The following is a 15,006-nucleotide window of genomic DNA, read 5'->3' as shown; positions in this document are numbered from 1 at the left end:
CGGCCCGGTGCCCAGGGGCCCCGCGCTGCCCGAGCCGGGGCGGGGAACCCGCTCCCGGGCCGCGGCCGGTGCGGGGCGGCCGCCGCTCCCCGCCGAGCCGGGGCCCGCCCTCGCCTGCCCGGCGGGAGCCCGGGGGCGGCCCCTCGGCGTCCCCGGGGCGACGGCGGCTCCTCCCCGCAAACACGGGCCGGCGCGGATGGCGGAGCCGGCGCGGGGCGGCGGGCGGCTGGGGCGGAGCGCGGCGCGGGCGCTGGGGGTGCCGGCGGGGCACTGGGAGCGCTGGGAGCGCTGGGCGGCGGGGCCGCCGCTGCGGGACTTCCTGGCGGGGGCGGCGGGGCGGGCGCTGCTGGCCTGGCGCGGCCCTGCCGGGGAGCCGGTGCTGGGGCCGCTCCCGCCGCCCGCCGCCGCCCGCCCCAAGGCCGTCTTCTTCCTCCGCCCGCCCGGCGCCGGCGCCGGCCCCGGGGAGCTGCTCTGCGGGGACCTGCCGGCCGATGCCCTGCGGCACTTCGCCGCCCTGGTGGAGGAGGTAAGGCCCGGGCAGCCCCCGAGGCGGCGGCCGCCCCCGGGCCGGGCGCTGCCCCCCGCACTGCTCCCGGGGAGGATGTGGGTCCTCGCCACCGGGCTCCTCGGCCCCCCTCCCGTCTCTGCTGATGCGCCCGTACCCTTAACTCTGCCCTTCACAGCACCCCCGGGCCCACGGGGGACTTTAGAACTCGTTTAAACGTCCCAAATCCCCATCGGATCAGCTCTGGGCCTGTCTAACGGGGTGTCCTGTGGGACTGATCTGTGTCGCAGAGGTGTCGGGGCTGGAAGGGACCTCTGCGGGTCACCCTGACCAGATCCCTGGTCGAGCAGGGCCGCCCAGCACTGGTTGCCCAGGACTGTGTCCAGAGTGCTCTTAAGTATCTCCAAGGATGGAGACTCCACAGTCCCCCTGAGCAACTCCCTGAGTTCTCAGTCACCTTCACAGTCAAAAGGTGTTTCCCAGTGTTCAGAAGGAGCCTCCTGTAGCTCAGCACCTGGTTACCTCAGGTGGGCTGATATTTTCCCAAAGGCATCTTCAAGAGGTCCCAGTGCTCTCCCTGTCCCGCATTAGTAGCCTAAGGCACACAGCGTTGTCTCCATTCATTCCTGACGGCCTCTGACCTGGAGAAGTCCCTGCAGCAAGGCTGTAATGGGAAAGCAGGGGACCTGCTTGATTTAAGAAGCTCTGGAGATGCTGTTGGTATATTAAGACGGTGAGCGATGGGTTGGACTCCCAAGAGCAGGCTGCCCAGCTGGCTGTCTTGGGACTGTGGGGTAACACGTTATGAACGCGGGGAGCTTTTGTTCTGAGATGTTTGATGAGCCCCGTGGCCTTGGTGAGGCTGCACAAACAGTGGTTTTTGCGTCGCCGTTGTTTGTAACCGATGGCAGGCAGCGTATGACGGACATTGTAAACACCGTCCACTCCAGAGAGATGTTGGGGTAGGAACGCTTTAGCAGATCCTGTTAGATCCTGTTCTCTGGCCACCCTCAGCAGCTGGGGTTGTGCATCCTGACTGCGTGTTTGCAGGCTCTCCTCTCCCTGCAGCCTGCGCAGGCAGATCCCGCGCTTCCGCAGGCAGCAGGTCGTGCCTGCGTTCGGTCCCACTTTCCTCTCAAACATCACTTGGAGGAAAACGGGGTGGTGGTGCTGGGCCAGGAGGTGCGTCTGCGTGAAGGTGAAAAGGGTCCCGAATCTCCTGAGGCTGGGGACCTGCGCTGCCCGGCCCGCTGCGCGAGCACTGCTTGCAAAGAGTCTTTTATGAGTGGTTTTTAGGACAATCTTAGAAGAATTTGACCAGTTAAAGAAATAGTTTGTGTCAAACTCTCCGTGGGTTATTTGGGACATCGGGAATAGACACACTGAAACTGTGCCTTTATTCGGTGAGGAAATGCAGCTGAGCTGCAGATCGCAGCCAGGGCGACCGTGTCTACTCGTCGCGTTTTAAACTCTTGCGGTGGCTGAAGGGAGCACACCTCTGCTGTGTGGAGCTGGCGGTTTGTCGCGGGTCCGATTAGCATTTCAATAAACTAATAAGAAAACAAAGTTACCATTAGACCGGTTACAACATTGCTAGTACTAGTAGTCCGCATGATTTATGCAATAGAGAAAAATCTTGCTAATCATGCAGCTAGAACTGTGGAATCTGAACTGAGCGGTATGTGCCTGTGTTCCCTGGGGTTGTGCTCCCCCTCCCCACGGCTCCCTGGGCACAAAGGTTGCTGAGGCTGGTTTTACCCAGGTCACGGTGCCAGTCGTGGTTACAAAGAGTCATCAGCGTCCTGGGATGCACCGTGGTGGTGCTGGGCTGCTTTATTCCTTCTCAGTTTTGTGTCTCTTTGTAGCTATTTTCATACCCTTTTGTATCACAGCCTGCTCCCACCTCACAGCCCAGCTAGAGCCGCTCCCAGCAGCATTCCCAGAGCCTGGTGACACAAAGGGCTGTTGTTTGTGGCCAGGGACAACCTGGCTTTGTCAGGCTGTTGCCAAAGGCTGGTCCCTGAGCAGAGCCAGCGCTGGGTGACAGGTGACAGTCACTGCGTTGCTATCACAGCCCAGACAAGCCAAAGCAGCTCAGGTCCAGGCAAGTCCAGCCCAGCCTTGAGACCCCACACTCTCCGGTCAAGCACAAGCCACGGGGACTTTCATTGATAATGGCAAAATGATATTTAGTGGGCTGCAGCTTTGGAAAATAACCTAAAAAGTGCCTGTGCTCAAGACCTGCAGTACAGCTGGGATGGGGTCCTAGATGACCCTCATCAACAGAAGGTCTCAAGAGGTACCAGAGGACCTTCCCTCTCAGCACGCTGCGGGTTGCCATCACAGGACAGCCTGTGGGTTCTACCCAGCCCTGCCGGTCATGAAAGGTTGCCTGAAGCCCGTGTCCCTGCCTGTCTCCCTGCTGCTGGCAATGAAATGGGGAACAAACACCTGGAGGTGTGAGGGCAAGGGGACACAAGCCCATGGAGCTGTCGCCAGTTACCAGTTTGAGAGGCTGGGAGAGCCCAAGGACAGGGCTGCTCACTTTGCTGGTTTCCACCCTTCTCAGCTGCTAGGATTTGGGGATGAGGGTGTACTAGTACGCAAAGGGGGCTGTGGAGAAGCCTGTCCATCATCACCCGCCCTTGTTTTGCACACGCAGGGAACTGCTTGGGACAGCAATCAGTTTGGGTCTCCAGGTTCAGCCGAGCAAGGACCTCAGAGCCCCGTGGCCTGTCCATCTCATGCAGCACTATTTTCTCCATTGTTCTTTCGTGGTTCCTGCTACAGGTGATTGTGCCCATCCTGACAAACCAGAGGAACCATGAGGGCTGGCCGCAAGTGGTGTCACAAGACATTATGCGTCACGTCCACAGCCTAAAAAGTACTGTTTTCATGGTTGTTGGCCAAGTAAATGGCAAGACCTTGCTGCCTCTTCCAGCTGGCTCAGAGGGAATCGAGGATCTTGATCTGGAAAATGAGAAATTGTGAGTACCACCCCTTGCTCTCCACTGGGTTTTCTCCTGCTCATGTGTGTGCTGTGTCTTGCGGGGTTTTCTCACCCAGTCGTCGTGACTCTTCTTGCTCCCTGTCACCTGCTGCTCATCCACACTGTCAAGATGGGTGCATTTTTTTCTCCCTGCTCTCTAGTTTATGGGCTCTGTCTTTGGGGGCTGTGCAAACAGTACAGGCAGGAAAAGCTCAGAAAGTGCAAAGGCACGTTGGGTGCACAGAGAAGCAATCAACTGCTTGGGCTATTGGGGAAAAACCCCAAACCCTGTGGGCAAAACCTCTCCTGTTTTCCTGAAGCCACTGAATGGGAAGGCAGGATTCTCTCTTTTTCTGGCTTCTGTCTGCCAAAGCACACCCCCAAAATGCTCTGTTTAGAAGTTAAATGACTCACGTGTTAGTGATTCATGCTGCCTGCTTGGTCAAGGCTGTTCTGGCTCCCTTTAAAACTGGATTTATGGTGCAAAAGTACTGGGAAAACCCCCCACAACATCCTGGAAGTTTCTGAGCTGTTCATGGTCCCATAGAGAAGTTTGGAACCTGTTGTATCTGTCCTTCTGGAGAAGCAGGGTGGCTTCCCAGACACCCACTGCATCTCCTTGTGTTTCTCTTCAAGAAGCAAATGGACAACTTTGATAACTTTGGTTCTCTCCATCCATAGTTAGACCTCCCTGGAAGCTGTCATGATTCTGAAGTTCACTTCCAGTCCTAGAGGGGCAATCCCCAGGAAAGCCACCCCAAACTTTCTGGCTAGTTGGGACATCCATGGGAGGCTGGGCCCCATGTGCAGCTGGTCCTTGTCCTGCAAAATCTTCCGCAGCTGAGGAATCCCCATCCCTTGATAGCTGATACATCTGGCAGGGTGCTCGCATGGCAGCTGGCAGACCTTCCACCCTGGTCCTCCCAAGAAACCAGGGAGGTGTCCAGAACTGGGAGTGGAAGAAGTTTGACTGTTGTAGTGCTACAGCCTGGCACAGGCCAGGATAACTGAGTCTGGAAGGTCCCTAGAGGCAGATGTGTTTCCACATTGTGTGGTTGTCACGTCTGGGCTGCATGCTTGCCGGAAAGGTTCCCGGCGGAGAAGGCCCTGGGGGTGCTGGCTGACAGCCGGCTGGGCATGAGCCAGCAGTGCCCGGGTGGCCAAGGAGGCCACCAGCCCCCGGGCTTGTGTCAGCCCTGGGGTGGCCAGCAGGAGCCGGGCAGGGATGGGGCCCCTGTGCTCGGCCCTGGGGAGGCCCCACCTCGAATGCTGGGCTCAGGTTTGGGCCCCTCGGGACAAGAAGGGCCTGGAGGGGCTGGAGCGTGTCCAGAGAAGGGCAGCGGGGCTGGGGCAGGGTCTGGAGCACAAGTGTGCTGGGGGGCGGCTGAGGGGGCTGGGGGGGTTTAGCCTGGAGAAGGGGGGGCTGAGGGGAGCCCTTCTCGCTCTCTGCAGCCCCCTGAGAGGGGCTGGAGTGAGGGGGGGGCTGGTCTCTGCTCCCAAGTCACCAGTGACAGGACGAGAGGGAACGGCCTCAAGCTGCGTCAGGGGAGGTTTAGGTTGGAGATTAGGAAAAAATTATTTCCTGCCAGAGCGGTCAGGGATTGGCACAGGCTGCCCAGAGAGGTGGGGGGGTCACCGTCCCTGGAGGTATTTAAAAGATGTGTAGACATGGCACCTCAGGACGTGGTTTGGGAGGCCTGGGGGTGTTGGGTTGGGGGTTGGACTTGATGATCTGAGAGGTCTTTTCCAACCTTAATGATTCTGTGATTCTATGAATCTATGGGACCTCAGGAGATGTGTTAGTGAGCGCAGTGGGATTAATCACGCCTGGGACAGTGGGTGGGATTGTGCGGGAAGTTTCTGCTTCCAAGGTGGTGGGGTGACCTGTCCTAAACATGCCAGCCCACTTTGTGCTGTTTCTCTCTGAATTAAGTGAGTTAATGACTGTGGGGAGATATATTAGATTCAGGGAGGAGAGCACTGGGAGAGATAATCTTGCTGGAGGTATGGCTCCTCAGGTCAGACCCTGAACACAAAGGGAACTGGTACATCTGTGACCGGCTGTGCAGAGAGGTGCCAACAGGCTCTTCATTTCCACCATTCATTTTATGAACGATGTGTTGTTGCCTACACTGCTGCAGAGCTGCATCGTTTTCTCTAGGGTGTAATTCCTGTATTAAAACAACAGCAAGCAAGCTCTTACATGATTTGATGGTTTTGTGGTTTTGAAATGTGTATCTAGATCAACCTGAAGAGCTGGCATAGACCAGTCCAAAGCTAGACATAATCTGTAAAATCCAGCTGCCCATGGGGTCATTTTACACAGGCACAACTGAGCAATGTACATGAATAAGTGGAAAGCAATGTTAACCGCGTGGTCTGTTTTCTGCAGCCTGGAGCTGATAGATAAATCTCTTGTACATGCCACTGAGTCGGCCATCATAGACTGGAGCTACCAGATCCAGGGAGCACTGAAGAAAGAGTCCTCAGAGCTGCTCCTGCAGGGCAGCAACCCCAACCCAAAGGTGGAACTGGAGTTTTGGAAGAACAGGTACCCTGGGAAGCCTGGCCAGGGCATGGGGGGCACTGGTGCTTGTTTTGGGTAGAGGGAGAGTGCTGGTGGCAGGTAGAGCTATGGCTACGAGATGAGAAGAGCTGCCTGCCTCAGGTTCTTGTAAAGACTTGAGCTAAGGAAAATTGTTCCTGCACATAAAATAATCATGATCTGCAAAGTGTCTGGGAGGTCACTGGGCAGCCAGCTGTGGTTTAACCTAGCCTCAGCCCAGGGTCTACGCCTTGAGGGAACTTTTTTGGAAATACCCTTTCCATCACTGTTCACTAGGAAGCAGCCACAGGAGTAAGAGCTGATGGACAACTTCTTGCAGGGCCTTCTGGAAATGGTGCAGCTCGGCTGGCTGCTGTTCATCTATTGATGCCCAGAAGGGTTTAGAGGCTCAAGAGCCAGGGTCTGGAAGTTCCTCCCGCCCTTTGATAACCTTTGTGCCACGCTGGGACAGGCTGACTCGGGGCAAAGCCCTGCCTGCTGGAGAGCTGTTGCTAATGCCTGCAGGAACACCCGATGGCTTCTTTCAGCAGTGTCCTGCTGGCAGCAGAGCAGCTGTTGTGGTGAAACCCAGCGCTGACTGTCTGTCCTGTAGGGTTTGTCCGTGCCTCCTGCAGGAGCTTCCCCCCATTTACTTTCACTGATGGGACTCAGTCCACGTGTAGCTGGAGGAAATCCTGCATCAGGCCCAGGGGAAGTGAGTGGTGTGAGGGGACAGCTGATGCTCCCCAGCGTGGGCTTGTAACGTGCCTTGCTTGCTGCAGGTGTGATGACCTGGAGTGCATTTACAGTCAGCTGAGAACAAGGAAGGTCAGGAACATGATGGAGGTGCTGGAGAGAGTGGAGAGCAGCTACGTTCCAGCCTTCAAATCTATGCTCATGGATGTTGAGGCAGGTGAGACACTTGGGCAACTTCACCACATCGATGTGATGAATTCTGGCCTTTGTTCATAGCGTGGTGTTACTGGTTTCAAGCCCAGTGTGGCTGTAGTGGCACTGGTCATTCGGAGTTTGCTGTGACTGTGGGGTCCGCAACCACGTCACAGGTCGTCTCTCTGGTTTGTGGAGTAAAACTGGTCTGCTTGTTCTTCATCCAATGCTTTTGTTTCCAGGCTGGAACAATCTTCACCGCTGGTCTATTGAGCCAGCCCCTTCCCAAAGGTGCTGTGGATCTGGGAATTCACCCTGCTGTAATAAAGCATTCACATTAATTCAGCAGGACTCAACCCAGCTTTTACCAGCTCCTGTGGTGTCAGTCTGCAGGAATGGGGCTTCAGGGTAACAGGACAGATCTTGTAGCCAACTGAAACAACCCAGGACTTTTAGACTCCTATTTCCCAGGCTTTGGCCACTGCAGCCAGAACCTCCTTGCCAAAGGAACAGCAGTTTACACTTTAGGATGGGGCCCTTTGGGCACGAGGATTTCAAGGCCTCTGATGAAAGCAGGCAAGCGCTGTCACCTGTGTCACGCAAGAAGAAAGCAGGGTCCCTGCAGCTGCACACAGATCCGGGCAGAGCTGGGCAGGGGCAGGGCTCTCCATCTTGCGCCATAGCAGTGTGGTGGGGAGCTCCGTCACCTGCGAGGGTAACGTGGGGGGTGGGGGGATGCGCGGGGGGCACAGCCTCCCGTCCCATGTGTCTGTCCGCATCCCCATCCTCCCAGGGCTGCAAGGTCTGCCCAGCCCACGGCTCCCCTGGCCACCTCGGCAGCGAGAGACTGCTGCAAGGATTGCGGTGGGCTGCGTGACCTGTAGGTGGTGGTGTGCTGCAGCAGATCTGCAGTCTCCTCTCCCTTATTTTGCCAGTCTGGCACAATTCAGTAAGACAAGAGAGCTTTGGGGAGAAAAAGGAAAGGACTGCATTACCCAGTTTAGGGAATTAAAGCCCTTTTCAGTTTTTTTTTTTTATTTTTTTCCTTTCCATTCATGAGAAGACTTATAAGGAAGGAAGGAAGGATTTGGGTTTTTTTGCCTGTAGGTGAATCAAAATTCTACCTTAACAAATGCAGCTTTCTTGAATCAAGCATCATCTTTTTTCTGGTGAGCTTTGCGTAGGGGAGTGCAGTTCAGCCAAAGGGAATACCGCAAATCCCCTCTGTAGTGAAAACCAGCATCGTCCTGCTGCTCCATCCCCTGTAGGCCAACACAGCCAAGCCTTCAGCCAAGCTGCTCTCTGGCTAGACGAAACCATTCGGGCTTTGCTAGCTGTGCGCGTGCTGACAGACAACACTGTTCTTCACCCCTTCATGTGGAAACATTTCATCTATTAAGGATCTGTGTCTCAGTCTACACTGTGCAATTTATATGGGCTGGAGAAACACCCCTTAAATAAGGAGCCAAGAGTCCACAGTCAGACTAATTAACGCTTTAAGAGTCTAATAAAATACAACATATATTTGGTTTCAATCTGATTACAGCAATACTAACCCTAATTGGATAACTTGGACTATAATTGTTAATTTCCATTACAACACAGTTCAGATTTGTGTGCACCTGCATTTAAGTCTCTGCCCCTTGGTGTTGTGCCCTCCCTGCTGGCGTGGTGGTGAGGCTGTTGTCTGTCGCCTCTGCTGGGAAGGCAACCCTGATAGTGGCAGTTTCTTCTTCCATGGTGTTGGGTTTTGGGGGTTATTTTTATAGGCATTCAAGTATTTCCATCACTTCTCTTTTTGCTGGTCCACGGGTTTAATTGCACAACGATCGCCTGGTTTTATTAATGCTTGCACTCCGGAATAATTCTTCCACACAGCTGTACAAAGCTAAGCTAAAGTGTTCAACTCGTTGGACATTAGTTAGGTTGCTGTTGACAGGTTTGCTGTTACAGTCAGGACAAGTGGGACCGTGGTCATCTGCCCACTGGGCAAGGGGCTGCTAGAGCCAAACCCGGGCTCAGACGAGCTCAGGCCAAGACCTGGGGCGCTGTGTGGCCTGTGGTGCTCTATAGCAAGGCCTGTAGCCTGCTCATGTATTTTCAGTGCTGCTGGGCACGTTCCCCGTGACTCCCTTCGCAGCCGCGGACTCGGCTCTGCACAGAGCCCTGTCCCGGCTCCCTGCCCCTCGCCGTCGCCTCAGTTTATTTCCTGTTCGGGTTCCTGCCGTAGGTGAGCGATGTTCAGGGCTGAGCGATCTTCAGCACACAGTCAGAGCGTGCTTTGTGCTTGTCAGGACTCTCTCTTCCCAGGCACCTTTCCATCTGGCGAGGTGGGGCCAGCATCCCGCTCATACCCCAGCGCACCACGGCTCGGTGGGTCTTACCTCCTCTCCCGTCTCTTAACGCAGCTTTGACGGAAGCTCGGGACATTGACCTGCACCTGACGCCCCTCAAGCGCCACTTGGAGGACATAGAGAGGGTCGAGTTCAGCGAGGTGAAGCCTTTCCTGGTGCCTCTGCTCCATGTGGTGTGTTTGATCTGGGTCACCTCCAAGCACTACAACGTGCCTGTGCGGATTGTAGTGCTGCTCCAGGAAATCTGCAACCTTCTCATTCAGCAGGTGTGTGGCCGTGATGCCTGTCTTTGCCAAGGGAAGTTTTTTAATGGAAGTCCCCTCTCTCCTCCTTTCCCCCACCTTTCCCTGGCAAAGTGATTCTTTAGGTGATGTTTAACTTGAGAGGCAGGTTCAAACGTGTTCAGTGCAAGAAGTCACCGTTTTCTGTGACGGCGTAAGTGACCTCTCAGGTGTGATTCTGCTCTTCCAGGCACTCGTGTACCTGTCTCCAGAGGACCTTCTGAAAGGGGAGATGGAAGAGAGCCTGGGCAAGGTACAAATGGTCCTCACCATCCTGAACTCATTCAAAGGGATGTTTGAGGAGAGAAGGGAACAACTGCACACGTATTACGAACCAGGCCAAGAAGTGAGGGAGTGGGAGTTCCATGCCACAATGGTGTTTGCGAGGCTGGACAACTTCCTGAGGAGGCTGGAGATGGTGGAGGTAAGACTCTTATCCTGAAAAGCATCACAAGCCTTCAGGAGAACTCTGTAGCCGTGAGCTCACTTGCTGGCATCTTCCCTTCCTGTGCCTTCACCTGATGCCAGGGGATGGGGCCGCTCTCTTTGCTGTTAGATCTCCTGTTACAGCGAGGCTAGGACCTTGTTTTACTATGTCCTGCTCAGTGTGTGTGCAAGCTACGCAGGTGTGTCCTTCTGGTCAGGTTCGTAGGTGTGTCTTTTGTTTCCAAGAGTCCTGTTGGACTCCTTGCTCCTGTTGGGGCAAGAGAATGGGGTTACTGGGGGTTGTGGTTTGCACAGCCTCCAAATAAAGCAGTGCAGTCTCCCAGTCCTCCAGTTGCCATCAGAGACACCCTACAGCGGGGTCTGGACTGACTCGGAGAGGGCACATGCTCCCCTTGAGGCTGGGCACCGCGTGACTGTGCCACATGGGCAGGGACATGTTCCTTGCCAGGTCATCCCTTCACATCCTGATGGTCTGTCCCAGCTGGGGGCTGTGGCTCAGGGGTGTCCCTGTTTGCCAAGGCTTGTCTCTATGAGGTGGTCACCTGAGGCAGGGATGTCTGGTGTTACCCCTCAGCTCCCAGCATGGCCGAGGGCTCCTTGCGCTGGCCGGGTTGTTATTTAGCAGAGAGCAGGTCTGAACGTGCCAGGGAAGCCCCGTGCAAACAAGCGCTCTCCGTGCTCTCCTTGTTGGGCGGCTGTGTCTGGAGACCACAGGCATACGGGCGCGGTGCACACCTGCTGTGCGGACGCTGTATAAGCAGTTACAGGACACATTCATCTGCTGTCCACACACTTCCGAAGTGAATCTCTTTGTTTGTCGTTGCCATGTTCCCGGCGTGTAGGATCGGATGTACAGCAAACAAGCTGCCGGCGTTTGCCTATTCAAAGGAAGGTCTGGGTTGTTTTTCTCCCTCTGTTGTTCTTTGCAGTGGGACAGGAGGTTTTACTGGTTTAAACACGCTGTATATTTTTATGCATTCTTTAATTAACTGTGTTGAAAACCATCATGACTTATTTCTTTTAAAACATTCATGATGATGGTTTCCAGTAGCATCTGATGTGCAGTAACCAAATTATGCTGGCCAGTGTACGGAGGAATAACTGCAGGTCGTTGTGAGAGCAATATGTGTAGCTAATTATGCACTGTCACTCTGCGAAGGCTCTGGGCACTGACTGCTCATTGCTTGGATGCTATGGATATGGACTACAGGAAAAAAAAAATCAGGAGGTTTTGAGCTGCACGTGCACTGCCGTGGTGGCAGAGCACTGTGCTTTTTGGTCAGTGCTCATGTCCTCCTGCCCTGGCTGTCCCACACCTCCAGGGACAGTAAAAGGCTGCAGTATATGCAGTCAGAGGGAGGGCCTGTGGAGTGAGCTGTAAAATAATAAAGTGTAGCGCACACCCGCCTGTCAGTGGGGAAAGCTTCTGTCTCTCCACCTCTGTTTCCCCCCAGCTCTTCATTTCAAGCGACCTTGTAAGACAAAGCAAGGGGCAGCTACTATTTCCGTGTTATTTTTGCCTTACAAAGCATTTGTTAAAGTGAATGAGCTCTTACTAAATAGCGCGTGTGCATTTGTTTGAAAAATTTCATAAAAGCTGCAGTTACGCTGGTGCACGAGTAGCCCATGAACACGTGGAGGGAGGAGGTTCCCCTGGTTCACCTCACTGTTTTGCATTGCACCTCTGTTGTAAAAGCTGCCGCCTGGGTCGGCTCTCTGCTTGCACCCTGTTCTCTCAGAAACATGGGGGGGGTCTCAAAGCAGCGACTGTTCAGCTGTCAGGGACCTGCGAGCAGCCGCTCCCTTGGCTAGAGGCTGTTCCCAATAAGCCCAGCCGTGTCAGGAGCTGTAAGTGCGCAGCATCTCCCCGCTCTCCCTGGAGCGTCCTGGGGTGGTGCCTGGTGATGCCTCGGTGTAGCGTGGGAGGCTCTGGGCCATGGGCTGTGTCCTGCGCTGTGACACGTTCAACAACCCCGTCAGAGAGGCTGGGTGCTGCCCATTTCGGGGTGAAGCTCCGTACCCGCTTTGCTCTGCATTCGGGCTCGTCCCTGGGCTCAGAGCGAGGACAGCCACCGGTACGTTGCTGTGCTTGAGGTCAGCGTGTTTCTCCTGGCCCTCTGAGACAATGGACGTTCAGCCAGCCCCTGCTTAGCCCTGCCAAAGGGATGGATGGGGTGGGGTGGCGGCAGGGCTGCCCGGCGCTGCTGCCACAGCCTGGTGAGGGGGGCGTTCTCCTGAGAGGTGGCACTATGGGGTCAGGCCCTGCCGGGCTGCACAGGATGGGAGGGGAAGGACCCCATCTCAGCAGAGAGGGCCAGCTGGGCAGGCTCAGTAACACCCCCTTGGACACACAGAAGTTTTACTGAGCAGGAGCTTTTGGACAGTTCTGGTACCTGTAAATATTAGACATCTCCTTTTGGTTAATACCTTAAAATCGGGATTCTTAGCTATGCTGGATGACACATCAAGGTGTCATGTGTTGCTTTGGTAGTCCCCTATGTGCCCTTAAAAGGAGTTTTACAGTTAGTGTGGTATTTCCAGTGGCTGCAGCAGCTCCCACTAGGGAGGGTCTTGTTATGAGCAGCTGTTGATGCCCAGGACGGGCAGGATCCGGCTTCCCCCTTACCATTTGTGCCACAGCACGAGCACCTGTGGTGTGCCTGGGGAGGCCCCTCGGCCCGGCACTGAGCGCAGCTCGCTGTCACGACAACTGTTGTCATCTTTTTTTGTGAACGTGTAACCTGTGTGTGCCTCCATTGGCTTTGAAGGATCTCCTGGCAACCGCCTTGGACCTGATGAAGCTGGAGAAGATTGAGTTCAGCGGGATCAAAGGGAAGGCCCTGGGCCGGCAGGTCCTGGACATGTACGAGGAATTCCAGGAGGCATACAAGGTGTTTGCAGAGCGAACCTACGACTGTCTTAAGCTGACCAACATGGTAAGTGGGACCAGCTTGCGGGAATGCCGGCACCGTGTGCGTGTTTCCAAAGCGGTGGGTTCCTCTGTGGTGGAGCCCTGGCTCATGTGCAGTCCATCTTCCCAGAAAAGTCCAAGACTTCTTCCCAGCTCCTCCCTCCTTTCATTATGATCTAATCTGTCACTGTAGGGAACAGGGAGCCGCTGGCCTTTCCTGCAAAGATTTGGAGTTCTTGCCGGTCTGTATCTAGCATATCTTGCGAGTTCAGGACCTTAGACCAGTGCAGCTGGGAAACCGGGATTACCATGCCTTTTACATAAGCTTTCCCTGTATGTGGTGCTTGCTGGGGTGTACGAGCTGTACCAACATCCACGTCTCTGCCTTCCTGCTCTCGGTGCCTAGCCTGCCTGATGAGGGCCAGCTCAGGTAACCTCTGGGGATGTGTTTGCTCTTGTCTAGATGAACGCATGGCATCTGGTGCTCTCAGAATTCAAGGACTCTGTTTTATTACCAGTAGTGTTTTAACTAAAGGAATATTCCCAGCCCTCTGGGTCATGGCTCAGTGGCCATCCGGATCACAGATGCTCACATCAGCACGTGTTGTACAAAGAGGACAAAGCAGATGTGCTCTGGGCCTCCTTAGCCTCTATTCAGAAACTCCTGCTCTTGGCTCTGACACAAGAGCAGTGTAGCCTGGGTGAGCTATGAAGGAAGGATGGGAATGGCATTTCTGAAGGGACCTGTGTCCCATGGTTGTGTCTGATCTCAGGATCTTTGATTTCTTAAGGAGGGAGGGCACAGAAAGAGTGGTGAAGTTGGCCCTGCAGGAGCTGGCTTGGTTTTGGTTACCCATGGCCTTTTGTATGACTCTGAGTCATGCTCGTTCTTTCAGTGTTTGAGTTTTGCACCATTTGTTGCTGTCTAGAGCCTCTATTTTAGCTAACACATTGTGTCTGGTCCTGCTGCAGCTCAGCAGTGACAAGAGTAAAAGCTGTTTCCTTAGGCTTTGTCCTTTCAGATAAGAGACACATGGCCTCATTTTTAGTGGCTTTGTCCAAGCTAGGATAGAAGGACTGAAGTTTTCCAGTTTGTCAGGTTCAATCTTTGATTTGGGCTTTTTTACCTGCAGAAAAATAAACCTAGACTTTACCCTCAAACTTCAAAGGATTTATTACAATTGGAGCAAGAAAAGCAGTGCCATCAGATGGTGGAAAATACAGAAACACAGACTGTTGAGGTTGGAAAAGATGTCTGGAGATCACCTAGTCCATCTCCCCTGCTCAAAGCGGGCTCAGCTAGAACAGGACTGTGACCAGTCAGGTTAAATATCTCCAAGGTTAAATATCTCCAAGGCTGTAAACTCCACAGCCTCTCTGGGCAAGCTGTGCCAGTGTTTCAAAACTGCCTTTTTTGTTGCCCCACTTGCGATCAACAGCACAGGTTTGTTTTGGCTTGAAAGCAGATTGGATTTGGAACTCAGAAGGTGCACCTGTGGGTTTTCTAGATGATGGTGTAGTTGTCAGGCCAAGTCAGGGTGGAAAGGGTGGGGAAATAATCCATCTTGCCTCTAGGTTGAGGTTAGTGCTTAGTGGACTGTGGAAAGCCCTCGGGACTAAAGGGTGCACCGCAGAGAGAGGGCCATGATCTCAGCCGTGGGACAATACAGAAATGTTCTCAGGCTCTGGGGGGCTTTGCCACGTTGCGATGGCTGAAGGCTGGCCAGAGGAGCGGTTTAATTCATGTTGAATAAGAATAGGGGAGAGGTCTCTGGATCAGGAGGTTTACAGGTACTTTCCCGGTGCCATCCGGCAGCCTCACGGCTTGCTGTTTTGCCTTCCCACAGGAGTTTGAGCAAGACGTCTTTGATTTCCAGCAGAAAGTACAAGACATTGACCGGAGGCTGGGCACTGTTTTCATCCAGGCTTTCGATGATGCCTCGGACTTGGAGCATGCCTTCAAGGTTTGTCTGTGACCTTTCCTTTTGTAGAAGGGAAATCAGGGCTCCTGCAGTTTTGCGCCAGTGAGAATCACACAGAGGAGGCCAGGCAGTGCCGTAGCTACAGGCACACAGGGCTGGTGTTT

General features: G+C 54.4%; 1 protein-coding gene across 1 annotated transcript in view; it reads left to right on the top strand.

Annotated features, from left to right (window-relative positions):
* Positions 1-196: 196 nt before the first annotated feature.
* LOC104044472 (dynein axonemal heavy chain 9) overlaps positions 197-15,006 on the top strand; it is a 55,208-nt gene continuing 40,398 nt past the window's right edge. Inside the window, exons 1-8 of the mRNA XM_064467434.1 lie at positions 197-526; positions 3,296-3,492; positions 5,887-6,045; positions 6,822-6,952; positions 9,336-9,547; positions 9,753-9,986; positions 12,778-12,945; positions 14,768-14,884. Coding sequence (XP_064323504.1) covers positions 197-526; positions 3,296-3,492; positions 5,887-6,045; positions 6,822-6,952; positions 9,336-9,547; positions 9,753-9,986; positions 12,778-12,945; positions 14,768-14,884 — 1,548 coding nt within the window. The remainder of the gene's footprint in view (positions 527-3,295; positions 3,493-5,886; positions 6,046-6,821; positions 6,953-9,335; positions 9,548-9,752; positions 9,987-12,777; positions 12,946-14,767; positions 14,885-15,006) is intronic.

This window comes from Phalacrocorax carbo, chromosome 16 (genome assembly GCF_963921805.1).
Source record: "Phalacrocorax carbo chromosome 16, bPhaCar2.1, whole genome shotgun sequence".
NCBI classification, from domain to species: Eukaryota; Metazoa; Chordata; class Aves; order Suliformes; family Phalacrocoracidae; genus Phalacrocorax; species Phalacrocorax carbo.
The sequence above is the reverse complement of the archived record's forward strand: the minus strand, read 5'-3'. Positions and strand labels throughout refer to the sequence as shown.